This window comes from Sturnus vulgaris, chromosome 1 (assembly GCF_052056855.1).
Source record: "Sturnus vulgaris isolate bStuVul1 chromosome 1, bStuVul1.hap1, whole genome shotgun sequence".
NCBI lineage: Eukaryota > Metazoa > Chordata > Aves > Passeriformes > Sturnidae > Sturnus > Sturnus vulgaris.
Window position 1 is genome coordinate 58,689,091 of NC_142243.1, and position 17,676 is coordinate 58,706,766.

At 42.3% G+C, this 17,676-nt stretch overlaps 1 protein-coding gene and 1 pseudogene across 2 annotated transcripts in view; both read left to right on the forward strand.

The window, feature by feature from the left end:
- Window positions 1-934: 934 nt before the first annotated feature.
- The window catches only part of GLI3 (GLI family zinc finger 3), a 204,830-nt gene continuing 188,088 nt past the window's right edge, over window positions 935-17,676 (forward strand). For both annotated transcript variants that reach the window (XM_014883474.2, XM_014883475.2), the window contains exons 1-2: window positions 935-1,120; window positions 15,446-15,608. In XM_014883474.2, coding sequence (XP_014738960.1) covers window positions 15,485-15,608 — 124 coding nt within the window. In that variant the 5' untranslated portion in view covers window positions 935-1,120; window positions 15,446-15,484. The remainder of the gene's footprint in view (window positions 1,121-15,445; window positions 15,609-17,676) is intronic.
- On the forward strand, window positions 1,138-3,191 carry LOC148225244 (uncharacterized; annotated as a pseudogene).

Sequence of the window (17,676 nt, forward strand, 5' to 3'; positions counted from 1 at the left end):
GACACATCATTTCCCGACGGATGGAGATATTGGAACAAATGGCATCCTAGTTCCTGCTATTTCTGAACCGCAGCATGCTGCTGTGGGAAACCTGCTCGCAAGGAGCCCGGGGGAAGAACGGAGACGAGGGCCAAAGAGAGAGGCAGCGGAGTTTTGTAGGGTGAAGGCCAGCGGAGCCCGGCAGGGTGCTGGGGAGGCTGGCAGGTGGGCTGGGAAAGGAGGAGCGGGCGCAGGCATCACCGCCACCCTTCTCCTCACCCAAGCACTTGTATTTTTTCCCTAAAAAAGCTATTTTTCGGTGTCACATGGCTTAGGTGAAACTTTCCTTGAAGTCCTTCAGTCAAATCAGCCTGCGACGCCAGAGCAAAGGCAAGCCCAGAAGCCGCAGCGCACAGAGAAAACCCATCGGGAGGGCACGTTTCCCCCCCGAAAGCCCTGAATTTCTGGCGGGCCGGAGAAAGGGGCGTCCGAGGCATCGGTGCGCGGGAAACGGGGCTGCAGATGCAGGCTGAGCTGAAGGATGGAGCCGGAGAGGAGGGAGCGGGAGGAAGCGCGACCCGAGGCGGAGGGGCCGCTCCGGGGGGGCCCGCCGTCGCCCCGCGCTGCCTCCCGGCTGTGGGCGGGGTGTCGCCGCCCTTGGGCCGCCGCCGGGGCGGGCCGGCCCGGGCCGGGGGGATGGCGGGGGAGGAAGAGGAGGAGGAGGAGGAGGAAGGGGGGAGCGGGGGTGTCATGCCGAGAGCTCGCGTCGCAGCCCGGCAGGCCGCGGCCCGACCCGCACCCCGGGGCGCAGCCCTGCGCCGCTCCCCCAGGCAAGCGGCCCCGCGCCCCGGGCAGCAGCCAGCCCAGCCGCGTCCCGAACGGGCGGAGGGAAGGGGGGGAAGGAGAGCGGAGCTCTCTCCGCCGCTCAGAGGAAGGGGAGGGAAGAGGGAAAGTTTAGCGGAGGGTGTTTGAATCGGGAGTTATCCCTAAAGAGCCTTTCCCCTGATCTGATCCAGAGGGCAGCGCTGGGAGGAGGGGGCGGCGACGACGAGCAGCCCTGCAACATCTGTAAAACTTGAAGGAGGCGGCGGAGAGGAGCGCGCGAGACGGAGAAAAGCGAGAGGGACAACTTTTCCGACACGTGAGTACCTCGGCGCGATGTGTTTGTTCCCCTCCTTCGGTGGCTGCGCCGAGCCAAAACAATGCGGGGCGGCGGCGGGGCTGGAGGGGACGGGCGGCACGGGACGGGACGGAACGGGACGGAGGGGTCCCCCCTTCCCTACCAAAACTGTTTGGGACCAGGCAGTGGATTTGGGGATACTTTTTTTTTCTTCTTCTTTTGCTCCCTCTCTTCTTTTTCTTCTTTTTCTCCTCCCCCGCTCTTTTTGTTGAACCAAATCAGAAATGTCAGTCAGTGCGAGTGAGTCAGAAGGGATCAGATTACAAGATCACTGAAACTGATGTCGGACCCGCGCGCACACACCCCCACACGGAGGCAGAGGCGCGGGCTGCTCCCCGCGGGAAGCGGGCAGGGATAAAACAACCACCAACAACACCCGCCGGCCCTCCTCTGCCGCCCCCGTCCCGCCCGTGTCCCGTCCCGTCCCCCTGCCCCGCGGGATGCCCGCCGGCCGCGGCGGGGGCCGGCCCCGCTAGCCGCGGCGGCGGGGGAGCGGCGCGGGGACGAGCCGGAGGCCCCAGCCCTCGCCCATGGGCAGCGCGGGGGCTCGGCGGCAGCGGCGGCAGGTACGTACCCACTTGGGCGAGAAGTTCTTTGTTCCCCCGGCTCTACTCCGGGCCACTTTTCTCGTCTCCCAGCGCTCCGGCCCCGCTCCCGGCCCCCTTCCCGCTTCCCTAACTTGGAGGCGGGGGGCAGGGGGGCCCGAGGTATCTAACCCCCAAAATGGCTGTCCCGGAGCGCGGGAGCCGAGGGCGCGGGGTGCGGGGCGAGGCGGGGGCAGTCCCCGCTCCGGGCCGTGCCGGGCACGTCCCGCGGCAGAGCGGCCGATGTGCGGGCGACAGCTGCTCTTTTATTTCCACCCCGTTCTTTCTCCTCGCCCCTACTCCCTGACCGACTCCCGGGGGTTTTCACGCCCGTGCGGCGGGAGGCCGGCTCAAACTTCGCAGGGAGAAAGGCGAGAGGAGCGGGGGAGAATCCGCTGTCACATCTGGCGGGGCGGAGGGGCGCCCGGGGGGCCGTCGTTCCCTGCCGGCTGCTCCCTGCGAGGAAGGGGGCGGTCGGGTCCCGGTCGGGCGGGGAGCGGAGTAGCGCTCGGCCCGCTCCGCTCCGCGCCGCCGCTGGCGCGGGGTCAGGCGGGGAGCGGGCGGCGGGACGGGCCCGGCCGGGAGGAGCGGGGCCGCTGCCCCACGGGAGCTCCTCGGAGCCTTACGGCACCGCGGCCCGGCCGTGCACGGCCCAGCTTTGGAGGGTGGGAGCAATGCGCGTCCGCCGCGGTTCTGATTGTCCCGCGAAGTCGGTGGGGTGCTGGAGCAATTCCCGCGCCTTCGGACGGGCCCGCCGGCTCGCAGCTGCTAGCGCCCGCTCCCCAGCCCGCGCACCACGTGAAGAAAAAAGGTAAAAGGAAACACACGCCCCCCGCTCCCCACATCTCACTCCCCAGTTCTGTTTTTAACCCTCTGGTGCGTAGTTTTTATCCGGTCCTGCGGGTACGGTATCCGTGGCCTTCTGCCAGTTTGTATGTAGATATATTTATGTAAAACATTTTCTCCCAGCTCCTTGCCAGCTGTTCCACATTTTCCAGCTGCCACTTCAGTTTGAAATGATGGACTGTACGGATCTCAAAGAGCCTTTTAGTCAGAGGTACGGATAGCTGTCTGTTTGATATAGAGTGTCACGTTTTAGAGGCTACTTCACTAAAGGAGCATTAAGTAGCAACCCACTGCAAAATGCTCCTCTTCGTCGCGCTCCTGCTACTTCCCGCTTCATTTCCAAGGCTCAATAAACATGATTTTTTAAGCTTCAGCGTGCAGACTTTGTTTCTTTGTGTGCGTGCTACAGAAAAACTTGGAAGCGAAATTTTCCAGAGGCCTTGAGATATGTGGCTGATTAAACCAACAAACATTTTTAGGAGGGCACGGCTGCCTCTCTGTCTCTCTGTGCTGTAGGTATCTGTTTTGAAATCTTTTAAGTCACTGGAATAGTGAGAAATCACTGTGTTTCTCAGTCTTCCAAAATTGTTTTTGGTGTGGTGTTCAGCGAGATTAGGGATTGAAATGTGCCAGAACTGGCCTTAAGTAGTTTGAATATTTGTGCAATTGCATTGTAATTTGCAAAGGTGCCTCACTGATTGATTCCTATAATTATTTCATTTAGGCCCTTTATTAAAAATTGATAATGATCTGACAGTTTCTTAATTATATATGTCATTATTATTTTGAAGGAAGACGAATGCAGTGTTTTAAAAGTAAAGTAACCTTAAAATGTAAAAATTGCCATGTGCACACCACTGTATTTCAGTCATGGAAATATATATTAAAAGTAATGGTGAATGAGTTTAGCAATGTAAACTGTAGGCAGCCTCTTGAGAGTTTGTTTATATAATGAAGGTTTGGGTATAACTAGCTAGTATGTAAATACTTTCAGTTTTGTGTATAGCCCAATTCTGAAAGCATAAATAATAGTAACTATGAGAGAAGGCTATTTTTAAGGACAGGGGATTATTTCTTTAAAAGCAGGATTATGTGATTTTGAACGAGTAGGAAGAATGAGTAAGAAAAGGACTCTCAGTGTATGTGTATTCTTTTAAGCTGCAGTGGAAGCAAAACTATGGCTTAAGGTGCCCGAATGAATGCACTCTTGCATTCTGATAACAGCATATGGTTTTCAGCAGGACATGCTGTTTCCCAAAGCTTTTCTGTAGAAGTACTGAAAAACAACGACACCACCTGCATTTCCCTGCATTAGTGGAGTAATATTTTTGGCTTCAGAAGGTGCGCAGTGGCCAAGAAAGTGTTTTACTGCTATATGTAATCATCAGTTGTGAAAGATTGTTCATTTTCATACACAAAAACAGTTTGTAGCTAAGAAATTAAAATATCAGTGGTTACAAATTATTTTTATTTTTCTGAATAGAGTTTGAAAAACCAAAATACTTGAGTTTGAAGATATCATTATAATTTGTTCCTCTTGCAGATTACTTGAATTTTTAACAAGATAAATGTATGCACTGATACTGACCCATGAAAGTTTCAGTTACACTTCCTGCCTCGTTTTGGGGAAAACTATTGAATTACCTGCACTCCTGTAGTGTATTTGAATCTTATTCTGCATATTAGAAGAAGGAATGGCATATTTTTATGTTGCAGAGTGTTATGAAAAGCTAGTTTTCTTTGCCTGATAAATAAGGAATTTGAAGGCTATTAAAGCAGGGTTTATTTGGAGTTATGGAAGGAGGCATTTTAATGATCAGTGTTGCATGTGTTCAACTATATGGAGACAGAAATGTACAAAGAAAAAGCAGACTTGAAGGAAAAGTGAATCAACGAGTCATGAAATCCTCAGGAAACCTTAGTAATGGAATGTTAATGCTTTTAGACTATAGTAGATTACCTTAAAAGTCAGGCTTTTCTTCTTTATGCAATTGTTGTAAATCCCTAGCTAAAGAATACTTTGAAGAAAGCTTTAGTTTTTCTGGCACTCATATTCTGTAGTAATTCTGGTTGTTTTGGAAGATTCAAGATATTTTCTGCCAACTTGCAGTTAGGCAATTAAAATGCTAAAATGGCTACAGAGGTGGCTTTTTATTCAACAAAAGGTTCAGCTGTAATAATGATTTCAAGTTGTCTTTTAACCACAGGTTTTATAGATATCCTCCCTTTAGACTTTGTCATTTTTATAAGGGAATTGATTTGTTATACTTTAAAATCAAATAAAATGAGACAGAATAAACAAAAATAGGGCATGGGTGCTGCCGCAAACTTTTCAAGTTCTTTCAGTGCATTTTTCATCTTTACTTTTATTTGATAGGTCTGTGAAATAGAGCTGTAGACTGGCAGACTTTAAATGAAATTTCACACTTTGATGATTTTTTTTAAACTTTGATATATTGACAGCAAAAGGAGCTGCAAAGCTTTTATATAACTTGAGCAGTAACGCCAAGCAGCAGTCAAACGTCTCTATGCATTTGTGTTTAACTGCAGAAGAAAAACATGTCCATGGGCAGTAGAGGGTTCTTATCAACTCCCTAATCCCAGATCCCAGCAAACCTTGAGGGCATGCCTCAGATCTTGCTGAAATCATTGTAGACTCTCACAGTTTGCAGATTAAATATGCTATGTGTTCCTGGCTCCAACAACAGTTTTATGAGCTCACTAAGCTTCCTGTTTTAAGATCATTTTCTGAAGTTTTTAGGAGCTGCTAAGGGCGATGCTGTCTATGGCAAGTGGTACTTGTTAATTTAGGGACACTTTAGGTATTTCATTCTGTTTGTAAAAAGAGCCAAAATTGCTATTTTCAAATTAGAAGTCGAGTTCCACCAAAAAAAAAAAATGAGCTCCTTTAAAGAGGGATTCTGTTGTTTTAATGTGTTTGTCAGTACACAAGGTGACAAAGTTTATACGAGGCTTGATTTGTTTTATGGGGCTTGATTTTGACCAGGCTCTTTAAAACGAGACTTTTTCAGTTGCAATTCTAAGCACAATGCAGCTTTTAGTACATAATTTCTGAGCCTCTTTTAACCAATTGTGTTTGTAGCAGCTCATTAAACATACCTTTGAAGTTCTTGTTCTCCTTTTCCTCCAAGAAGGGAAAATATATTCTGCCAAGAATGAATTTCAGTGAATCAGGTGAACCCTGAGATTTGTTGACTCTTCTGAACGTATGGCATTGCCCCTCACATTCAGAGTCTGGTCTTTTCTAGGTGCTAAATAGTTAACTCTTATATTTTATTCACTGTAATCATGTTTATGTATTCGGTGTAATAGTTTTAATTAAAAAGGAAAATACTTATTGTCCAACAACATGTGTCATATTATTCCCGAGAGAACTTGAGCCAATTTTGTGCTTAAAGGTTATTCATTGAATGAAATTTTGAAAGCCCATTTGTCAAGGTACTGCATGGTTTCTGTTAGTTTTCAACCCTCAAATTCATTGTCCGCATGGCCCAGTCATTAGTCAGCAGTGTATTAGTGCTGCCTTCAGGCAATGCTGCCCAGCACTTCTTCGCACCATTATAGCTCTAAAAGTGTTCTCTGCCGACTGGTAGAATTACTGCTCTGATTTCCGCTTGGCTGGTTTTGAGGTAAGTCCCCTCCCTACCTTCCAGCTCAGTCTAATCCCTGCTTTCTTTTAAGGCTGCTTTCTGCAGAGATTTAGGGGAAAAGTTTCTTAAAGATTGTGCTGGCATCATACTGTGGTTTTGTTGTGGTATACTCTGCACATGTAAATTGTACCTGCCTTACCTTGAAAGTGTATTAAATTGGCTGCTGATCTGAGGAGTTGGTTTCTCTCTCTTTAAGAACAAAATAAGAAATGAGACAATACACTGATGTTAAAAACCCCTGGAAGGTTATTTAGATTACAACAAAGGAATTGGGGTAGAATGTGTTTGTCTCTAAATAGTTGCTGGGTGTCAGAACTGATAATATCAGAATCCACTACAAGGAGATCTGATTAAATAAATTTCTTAGCTGAAGTTGCCAGTCAAATATCAAGTCATTTTTTACACTGATTATCAAGACGATTAGGCCTTTTAAAAAATTTATTCTTTCTTTATTTTTATTCATGCTCAAAATGTTGCTGCATTTTTTTGATAGCTGATATTTAGATCAGGGTAATGTATCCAGCAGACCTTTTGGTGGTTTAGAGCTGAACCTCCCACAGTAGTGTTTGCTGCTTTGTATGAGACTCTGTTTTCTCTGCGTACAAATCTGTTAACGTCAAGAAAATCAACTGCATGTAAAGAATACATCATCCAGCTGCCCAGAGAATGAAGCCTTCATTAGATAAGATGTATGAATACCTGAAACTGAAGAGTCAGAAACACAGATCAAGTTAGTGTCAGTTCTGTATGCTGTTCTGAACTGTATATATTAAAATGAAATCCTAGCACTACCGATTCTTAACTATCAGGATGTAGTTTGGTGGGGCTTTGCTTGGCTCTTCAGTTCACTATGGATGTATTTTCTAGGAAGATAATACAGCTGTATAATTCCGTGATTACACTATTTTAACAAGGATAGTGGATTATGCATTTGTAATGCAGCAGTTCAGAGTTGTACCGTTGTGTTTTGTCAAGTTACAAAAACACGAAGGGATCATGATGCAGTTTTCCTGCTGTTATGAGACAGGTGTAAAACCTAAAGTAAACTATAAAAGCTAAAGATAAAGTTTTATAAAGTACCTTTCTCACTTGAAGTTCTTCCTGGGTATATGGAGATTTCCTGGCTCTTTTACGTGTTAAAACATCTGTGTTGGGTTAGAATGTGAAATTCTGGATGAAGGCATCCCTTAACCTGAGAGTATGCTGAGGAGATAAACAGGCTTCCAGGAATGGGACTGTGATCAAAACATGGTACTTTCAAAAACATTCTACTTGATTCCTTTGATCTTGTTTTAAAATGCTAATTGTAAAATATGGAATAGAATCTTTTCTTCCTTCATTTGCATATCATAAGTTGGGAACAGAAGGCACATCTTTGCAATAGATGGACATTAAATACATTCTTCCTTGAGCTCAGTTCCTGTATAGATTGACATTGATATATAGATCTGGTTTTGTTTCTAAGGAATCTTTCATCTGTTTGGATTGATGAGATAAAATGTGTGAAGAAAGTGGTCATTTCACTGGAATGTTGAGCTCCACTACTTGAAATTAGAGTATTTCTGCATTTTTCTGTAGAAGTTGTAGTGACTTCTTACTTTATTAAGTAAGTGGTGCAAAGCACATCCATTACAGATGTTTGTAATTTGCTTTACCAAGCTAAGAAGGCAAAGACAAGAAGGCAAAGAAAAAAGCCAGCCTGTATTGTCTCCATAAGTATCCTACGAACAGTATCAGCAGAGGAAGTCATAGAGTGTGTTATTCACACGGCAAGCCTTGCTGTTGTGCCCCTTACTGTTCTCTCAGAATATTCCTGGCCTTTCAGATCTTGAGTATATGAATGAACCAAAATCCAGGTTTCATCAAACAAATGTGTTGCCAAAGGAAGTCACTGCACTGTTACTTAAGTTTGTTTTGGATTTAGTGCTGCTGAATTCCTGAAGAAAGACGGGGCAAAATCAGAGTGTAGAGTTGGTAGGGAAGTTTGACGTGTAGCCCCTCGTTGTAACCTATTGCTACAAACAGTACAGTCCACAGGAGATTTTTTCCTATCCCCCTGTGCTAATTCTTTTACAGCTAATCTTACTTTGACATAATTATTAGAGTTTTTCCTGCTGCAGAATTTGAAGCACAAGAACAAGTAGGGTTGCAAAACAAGCAGTAGCAGCTTATTCTGAATTTCTGAGCAATATTAGGCAGTTTAATTGGAAGGAGTTCTGATTTCTCCAGGGTAATTGCATTACTAGTTTTGGACACATCCCCCTCCCCAAATATATTAAAGTATTTAGAGACTAGAAAGATATGTAGGACTTTCTATTTTTTAATAAATAAGCTTTATTATTTCCATTTTATTTAGATAGTTTGTCAGAGTCAAAAAAGGAATCAGGAAACCGAAGACCATGTGATTAAAATAACAAATGGTTAAATGCAGAGTTAATGACCTGATTAGTTTTGTTTTGTTGTGGGGTTGTTTGTTTGTTTGTCTTAATTTTAAATTTCAGTTCTTTATTGTAAAGACTCTCAGACAGTGAATTGATTATAAAATTTTACCTCAGAATATATCATATCTGAATTGTAAAACCACTTAGTCTGGGCTCTGTCTCCCTCAGCTTTGTGTGTTGCATGTTCCCAAACAGCAGCTTCTGTGAGGGATAAACTGGAGATGGACAGTTTGACCTGAATCCTTCAGTGTTGTTATCCATTAAGTTCTGTTTACTGAATATGAAAATGAATCATCTCTTTCCTGGCAGAGATCTGTTTTATTTAGACACAGAGTTTAATCTGTTGAAGTAATAGTAAAAACACTTAATTGGGGTTATACTTATCAGCTTTCTAAATCCGAAAACAAAAGTAGATATAATCTACTTGTAAAACTGTGTGGCTGATGTGTATTTAAAGCAACTGAGGTGTTGCCTCCGTAGAAAGTGCCACTTATTGATACTATTGTATGTGTATGTTTAAAATATTTTCAGAACTTTTAGGTAGCTGAGTTTATCTGTAGCAGAAATACATAAGCAAATACATAATTCCCCTGGAGTCGAGCAAGTAGTACAATCAATCAGTAGTTCAATGTATGCCATAGAATATTTTCTCACTTAGGATCTTAATCATGAGGATGCTAATAGCAGTGGTTTGCCTAGCTGATTGCCTTTGTGTTAGTGATCCTCCGTTATTGTTGCCACAAGCTATTTAACCTATCAGGAACAGATCAGATCATCATTAACCAGGCTTTAGGTCTCCTTGTTTTTCATTCTTTGGGGGGGGGGAAGAAATCAAAGGAAAGTAACAAGGAAAAGACAGCAGACAGTAATGAGTTTGGAAAGATTGTATTAATACATGTTGTGTCTCTTAACTTGGGGTATTTTTCAATTTCAAGCTACAAATCCACCTACCTGATTCTGTCAAGCTCTTTCTTTCTCTCTTTCTCTCTCTCTCTCTTTCTCTTTTTCAGACAGGTTTAGACATACGCAGATAGCAACTAGTGCATTTATAGATCATGCATGTAATTGAAATGGAGATAGGTATTTGAAATATAAGATACTTTGCCCCCTACCCCCAACTTATTGTTTATTGTGGTTCTATATAAAGTGGATATAAGACTCTGTGCTGTTTATATTGGTCTTAGTCTTAATGTGAGTAGTCTTAACAGGGAGGAACCCAAATAAAGTTTACCCTGGAGTAGTTAAGTGAGGGTTGCAGAATTCTGGTTTAACTTACAAAGTATTGGGAAAGGATAAAACTATTCTAAAAATATACGGGTTAGTTCCTATAGTTACTACGAAAATGGTGAGATATACCAAGAAGTTAATGTTACATTTGGGAGACATTTCTTAAAATGTCTGAGCGCTTGAACATTTTTCATCAGGTTCTGTCAGGGGTAACTTTGTCAGTGCGGCTTTGCCAGCAGGTTTGATCGAAAGCAATGCTGAAATCTAGGTGGGTTTTGGAAGTTAAATGTACCTGAATCAAGCCTTTATAAATCAGCATGAAATAGCTCCCGTGTAATAGCTTAAAGATTGTCTCATATAAATTTTGCATTTGAATGTAGCTGAACAAGATGCATTTTTTTTTGTCCTTAAATAATCCCAAGGAACGGTGTAACCCATGTTGATAAAATTGATAAAGGGTCCTTTATGGTTGAGAGAGACTGTAATTTCCTGATTGTTCTTCATGCCTCCCCTTGTGTTTTTCACTTTCATACAGTTGTGCTGTTCAAGATGCATTGTATCCCCAAAGACTGCTTCCAGTAGTGTGGATCAAAGTAGTACCTATGAACACCCTAACTACCCAGAGCCATTTCTGAAAAATTAAACATGCTATGTTTGCTTGCACGCTGATTGGGGCACTCTGGTTGCTGATAGCAATCAGTATGAACTTCCCTACTGCTGATGTAATGATGATGAATGCTGTGACACTGCTATTTCAGACAGCTCTTCTCAGCGGATGCAAACCACTTGTTAATGAATTGAATACAACTATAGCAGCATCAAGTAAAACAGGGAAAAAAAACCTTGTTTCTTTTTTATTTTTTTGATTCAACGTGTTAAAAGATACTCCTCAAAAATAAAAATAAACCAAAGAAAGGCAGAAGGTTTAAATTCACATGAAACATAAACCAGTCTTAACATGCAAATTGAGAATTTTAAATGCTTACACTTCAGCACTTTGACCAAAGCAAGCAGTCTTCTTGAAGTCATTGAGCCTATTCCTAGCAATAAATATTTGCATGGTCTGGTCTTTAAAGCTAATGTGTGCAATATAAATAAAATGATTTAAAAAGTATTTCAGAGATGAGAAGTGATACAGAGTGAAAATTTATTGGAAAATTGAAAGGTATGTTCAGAAAGGATCAAGTTTCTTGTCCTTCTAAGCACAGGGCTACTCCACTGGTTTTGGTTAGTTTGGACTGTGAGTAAATGAACAAAAAGATGTGGGTTTTTTTCCTCCCCAGTATATTAATATAATTTTTACTACTGTAAGGCACAGTTTCATAACCAACATACATAAGGACTGGAAATTACATGATATTAAGTTGTTTGAAAGATTTTTTTTGTTTGAAATAAGTTTCCAACATACTGTGATTTGTTGACACCTCTTTTAAAAGAGACAGTTTTCCTCATTGAACTGGTTCATTCCAATAGCTTGTTCCTAAAATTCCTCCAATATAATATGCAACTGGGGAAGGTTTATATTTGTATTTTAAAAAGAAGAGACACACCTGCAGGCAGGTTGCTCTTTTGAGAGGGATTAGTTTTAAAATGGGGATCTGGAATTAATTGTGCAGTGGGTTCAGGCTTCAGGGAAATTACAAAAGGTTCAAGCATGGCTGAATGGGAAAAAGCCATGAATGTTTGCTTTCAGGAAGGAATGTTCATCCCTCTATTTACCTATGGAAGTTCAGACTTTTGCCCGTATACTGTTATAGCATTTTCTTGCCATTCATATGCACATGGAAATGCTGGATAGGCAATGAAACTAGCTTTCAGGTTTTTTGAAAGTGGGACTCCTTGCTGCAAATACATGCAGATTGTCTCAGGCCTGGAGGCAGGAAAGGGAAAGTCACTGACCCACACATACACTCTAATATAAGCCACTTTCTATTTTAATTTGGAGATGATGTCAGGCTGGCTGATTTTTAGAATGCTTTTTGATAGGAGTTAACAACCAGTAGAAAGAAATCTTTACATAACCTTCATAACCTTGGACGTTTTTTGTTAACTGCAGCTGCCATATTTCAGTACAATTTCCGAGAGAAAATAAAAATCAGCCAAATTTAAGGAGAATGATTCTAAAGGACATATGTCTGGCTTGTGTGTTCCACTAGACTACCTTAAGACAGTCTTCAGGGAAAAAAAAAATAAAGATTTTTGGGGCACCATATTGATCTCCTGATGACTGCTTCCTTGAGAGACATGCTTGGCAAAACACAGCAGACCACACCCCTCTAATTATCAGTCCTGCCATCTCTCCTGGCCTTCCTTACCTTCCCAACCCTGCATACCACTGTTGATGCACTGCTGGGGCCCTGCTGGATCTTCAGGAATTCTTGCAGGTGTCCATGCCACATGTGTGTGGGTTGGGAGCAGAGGAAGGAAGGCACAGGAGGAAAAGCCTGCAGTGCCAGGGCCATTGGCTTGTGGTGAAGGGTGTAGAGCTGAGGAAGAAAGTTTTCTCTAGTGGTGGTCCCTCTTTCATGCTGACATGAATAAAAGCAGACTTCTGGATATGTACTGAGTAGACGTGAACCAGAGCAGGTACCAAGAGCAGATGTTTATATTAGGTCTTGGCCAGTTCTGCAATTTTCTGTCCAAAAATTTAAGTGCTACTTTAGGCCTCTGTTCTGTACCGTGGTCCACACCAGGGAGCATAAAACAGAGAAGTGATAGAGAGTGAAGAAGAATATGGAATTATGTCTGCTATTCTTTCTTCCAGTAAAGATGACCCCAAAGCCTCAGAAAAATCTCATTGACAGGCTGTTGGGGAAAGAAATAAAGTAGCCAAGAGAATGGATGATGTCAGTCTGACCAGCCACATGTTGCTCTTGAATTGCAGATGACCCAAAGGTGCTTTTTATGAGATTAAGGCATTAACTCCTTAAAGTACCTGCATTACCTTCCTTTTCTGAGAAGTGGAAGGAGCAGTTTGCAATGTAGGTCCTGTCATGGTGGAGAGGGGAAGGAGGTGGACATAAGTGAAGGCTCCTTGCACATACCTGCATAAATATCTGTGTGGCAGGAGGCAGTGGAAACACTTTAGACACCTGTTAACATTTTTGTGACCTCTTCCCAAATGTTTCATGCTACTCCACTGGCCTTGTGGAGGCAGAGTATTTGGCTTCTTCCTTTCTAGTTGAATAGGGAGTATAATTGCTTCCTTTCATGACTTTAAGTCAAAATCAACATGCTTGTGAACCAAGGACTAAACAAAAAGGGGGATGAGTTCTTCAGCTTTCAGAGTCGTACTCTTTGATGTAAATGTAAATAGCAGTCTTGGCCCTTTGAAGGCAACAGAAGAAAAATAACCACAACTGAAGATGTATAGCTTTTTTAGTTCCTTCAGAGATGGATGGAAAATCATTAATTTGAGAGAATGTTAAATAACTCAAAGGTGGTTAGTCAGAGGATAAGAGGGTACACTGAAGGACTCACTCATGCCGTGGTTGGAGGCTGGGTAGAGGCAGGTTTTGGTGTTTATGTGGCCAGGGCTGTATAGAGAAAACAAACACGATCCTCTCAGTGTGGGGTGAACAGCTTGGTAGCAGTGCCAGCCTCTCTCCTCTCTACTAATGCAAGAGACTGAAAAGCAAGATATTCGAGTTCACTGACTAAACTGGGGATGCCCTTGCATGTAGTGTGCAAAAGGAAAGAGGGAGAAGGCATATGAGAAATTTGAAAAGGTGCTGTTTACAAACCTCATGTGAAATCTCTCCTCAAGGAGACTTGTGCATTGCTGGGTAAAAATCAGGGCTGTTGCAAGTAGAGTTAGATTGCTAGTTGTTAGATCTCCTACTCTCTGTTTGAAGACATCTGACATTCTCCTTAGTGTTGTGGTAGGAAGTTGTTTCACAGATCCCTATAATATTTATAGCACTTGCCCAGAGAGATCTTGAGAGCAGCTTTAGAAGTCCTCTTCTGTGGCAGGCAGAGCTTTGTTATTCCTGTTTTTAGCAAGCAAGAAACTCAAGGGAAGAAAAATGCCTTGCCAAAACTTAGACAGTAGGTCAGTGGCAGAGAGTGTCTGATATCCAGCCCAGTTCCTTGGCTGTGCTGCCTAGCTAAATAATGATTCATTTAGTGATTGGGCTCTACTTTGATCCCTACTGTATAACAATGAGGCTTTGGAGTGTTTTATTGTACTATTAAAAAGAACTCCTACTAGGAAGGTGGGAAGGGGAAGGTTTACTAGACAGCTGTGTTTGTGATGAATTGGCTTTGTAGGCTTTTTTTTGTTTGTCTGGTGTTTCTTCTTTTTTTTTTTTTTTTTTGAGTGTCAGAATTTGAAAAACCAGTTGCTAATATAATTACACTTCATTATACTTTGTGGCTTTTTGAACCCTTTTTAAAATTTTATTTAAATGCTGTCCTGGAAGAGTACGACTTCCTTCCATTTTTAGACCCATTTGACTACCAAGCAGTGTTGCTGAGAGCAGAAAACTTATTATTATTTTTTTGTTGTTGTTGCATAGATTCATGTTTAAACTACAAAAGTACCAAGATACTTGGTTTTAAGCATAATGTGTGCAGAATATTGCTGATTTGTGTAAAACTTACTTGGACAGACAGGTGTGCATCAAGTTAAGCTGCAGACTAGTGCTTAATGTTTGTGTCCCTCATTGTCTGAGATCCCTGAAATCTTGGGGCCTGGTGTGCCTGCACTGCTGCACAAGCAGCAGCAATACCCTTTTGGAAGTTCTTGGGCTTCTCATGTTTCCATCAGGAATGTAAAATATCTGAGAATATTGAGAAATTATTTGTGGGGTATAAAATGAATGTATCACTGGAGATGTCACTGAGAACATCCAGGAAAGGCAAAATAACCAGATACACACCTCTACAGAGCTTTCTATTTCCAGCGTTTTCATGCAGAGGAAAGAGATCTCATTATCTGCCACCAGCAATAATATTTGTCTTTCCCTGTGGTTTTCAGGGTGTTTCACCAAAACAATTTTGTTTGAGTTAGATTTCCGAACAAACAAAGTGAGAGATGTTTACATGAGTAACAAGGTGTAGAGATAGACAGGATAATTCCTGCTGCAGTGTATTCCAACACCATGAATGTTGAAATTTAAATATTTGGCTTCTAAAGTCAACATGAAGGTCTATCTTGATTTTTTTTTTTTTTGCTTTGTTCCGAAGTGCTCTGGGCATAAGAGGAAAATACTGGCCTTTTTTCTCTTGGATCTATTAAAACCCCACAGAACTGAAAAAAAATGGACGTACCTATCAAACAGCATAATGGCTTGTGATGCTGATTTTCTTTAAAGGCAAGCATGCCTAGTTTTGGTGTTAGTATTTCTTTAAATTCCTCAGGAATTCATGCATGCAAACATGATTTGATGAGCTTACAGAACTGTGAACTGCTAATTCAGTTGTGCTCCAGGCTCTTCTTCAGGTGAGAGGGGTGAGAAGATTTGGGCTAAGCTTTCAAACAGTCTTTAGAGTTTATGACTCTCTTGTTTCATTCAGGTATTAGTGCAAGGAGAGCTGAAGTAATGAGAAGTCATCATGGAGGCGCAGTCCCATAGCTCTACCACAACCGAGAAGAAAAAAGTGGAGAATTCCATCGTGAAATGCTCCAGTCGAACAGATGTCAGTGAGAAAGCTGTTGCCTCCAGCACAACTTCCAATGGTGAGTAACAGCAGGGATTTACTAGCAGCCAAACCTACAGTAATTTTATGTTCACTGCATTCCTTGTGAATTGAGCATTTGCACCTGGATCAGTGTTTGTTCTACAGAAAAGCTAAAGAAAACGAATGGAGGAGGGGTGGTGGTGGTGGTGGAAAGTGGTTGGATACAATAAGGCCTGTTTTGGCGTCAGGCATAGTCTCTTTCTTCCAGGTGTTCTAATTTGAGATGTAAACCTGCTAAGTTATTTATTATAGGAAGTTCCTGATTTTGGCGTTTTGGAAATTGTCTTGATTAGCCTGGCAGGGCCTGCAAGTGCTTTGCATTTGGCCATTGAAATCTCTCACACTAGTTAGGTAATTAGTTATTACTACAGAGGCAGAAGTAAGTCTGTCAGAATGGCAAAGGGGTTTTTTTCTGTTCTTTTACAAATAAACTTCCTTCTCACAAAGAGCTGTTCCACCTCCCCAAAGTTCCTTAACGCCTGGAACAAAGCATCAAGCTAAGTGTGTATCCTCTGGTGGATTGATTTCAAAGTTGTGAACGTACAGCTTTTAGATTTGCAAAACTGGAGTAGTTTGCTTAATTCTCCCCAGAGATTATATCTCAGTTGACAATTTTACATATTCCCTGCCTGTCAGAAGAGTGTGAGCTAATCCCAACCCTTTTAATTGTTTGGTATAAGAGGGCTGAGCATATTGGTTCCTACTAGTGCAAAACTCCTGTTGCATTAGGAAAGAAAATTGCTTGAAATGGTGTGGTCAGAGTTTAGACCTATGGATTTTGGATAGCTGCAGATTTACTGCTGTTATCTTACAAATCAGTCTAGTAGTGGCTAAAACCAGAAAATGCCTTTCTGTATATTTTGTGGTCCTGATGTATTTCAAGGAAAACATTTTCTGTTCACACTTTCTGCTTCCATCATGCTCACTTATCTGGGCTTGTGGTACAGGTCAGGTTCTTACTTTAATATCCTGAATAAAGGTTTCTGATTTCTCAAAGAAACAGGTTATGTCCTACTAGACTGGAGGAGAAAATACATGAATCCTACAGCCATACTAGAGGGGAATCTCCATAGGTCAGTAAAAATTAGATGGCACATGTCCAGTATCCTTTTGGATGACTGGACTTCAGATTCAAAGCAAACTCAACACCTGCTGACCTACTAGATGGAATTGATCCCATGAGAGTATGAAAACCCTTGAGCCACTATGGAAAATGTTGCATCAGTTTTCTAAGGCATTGAAATTAGATCCTCAGCTGGTGTAAGTCAGCATAGATCCGTTGCTGTCAATAGAATTACAGTGGTTCACATTAGCTGAAGAGGTCCCCATTATATTTTTTTTTTAATCGATAATAGGATTTTCCACATTGGCCCAACTTTTCAAACAGATGCACAGTTAAACACATATGCATATTCTTTGATGTGTCAGGGGTTTGTACTCAAACATTCATCTCTGACTGTTTGGGCTAGCTTGAATGTTATTGGTAAACATTCAGATTTAGAGGGCTAAAATGAAAGCCTTGAAGATTTTTTTGCCTAATTCTGACACTAATCTACCATGTGGTCAAGGAATTTTCTTTCTTTAATGGTAGTATTAGTTCTTAACTACGTGCTTCACCTAAGGAGAGTGTTACTGCCTGGCAGAGTCATCAAACTCCCGAGATCTGAAAAGACTTAAAGTCTAATAGATGACTACAAAGTTGTGTCACTGGAATTATCTCCTACTAATGGAAGAAGATGCTAATGTAGTACACGCCCTGGGGCCTAAGGCTTCCTTTTCTTAAGACAATGACAGTTAACTTTGTTTTCAGTGGGTAAGTGTTGGCCTTGTTAGTCTTTGTATTTAAGGAAGTCACTAAGATCTCCAAGGTTTGGGTTTCTAATCTACCTTCCTGCATAACAGAGACACAAGGGCTTTCCAGAGATGCAGAGCTGGGCTTCAAAGGGATAAAAAATTTGATTCCTTCTTTGATATGAAAAATTTCTTCTTAGTTTAGAGACTTAGTGGAGTATGTACCAAAACAAATACTAGTACTAAAACTTCAGGAACTTAAATGTAAGTTTTAC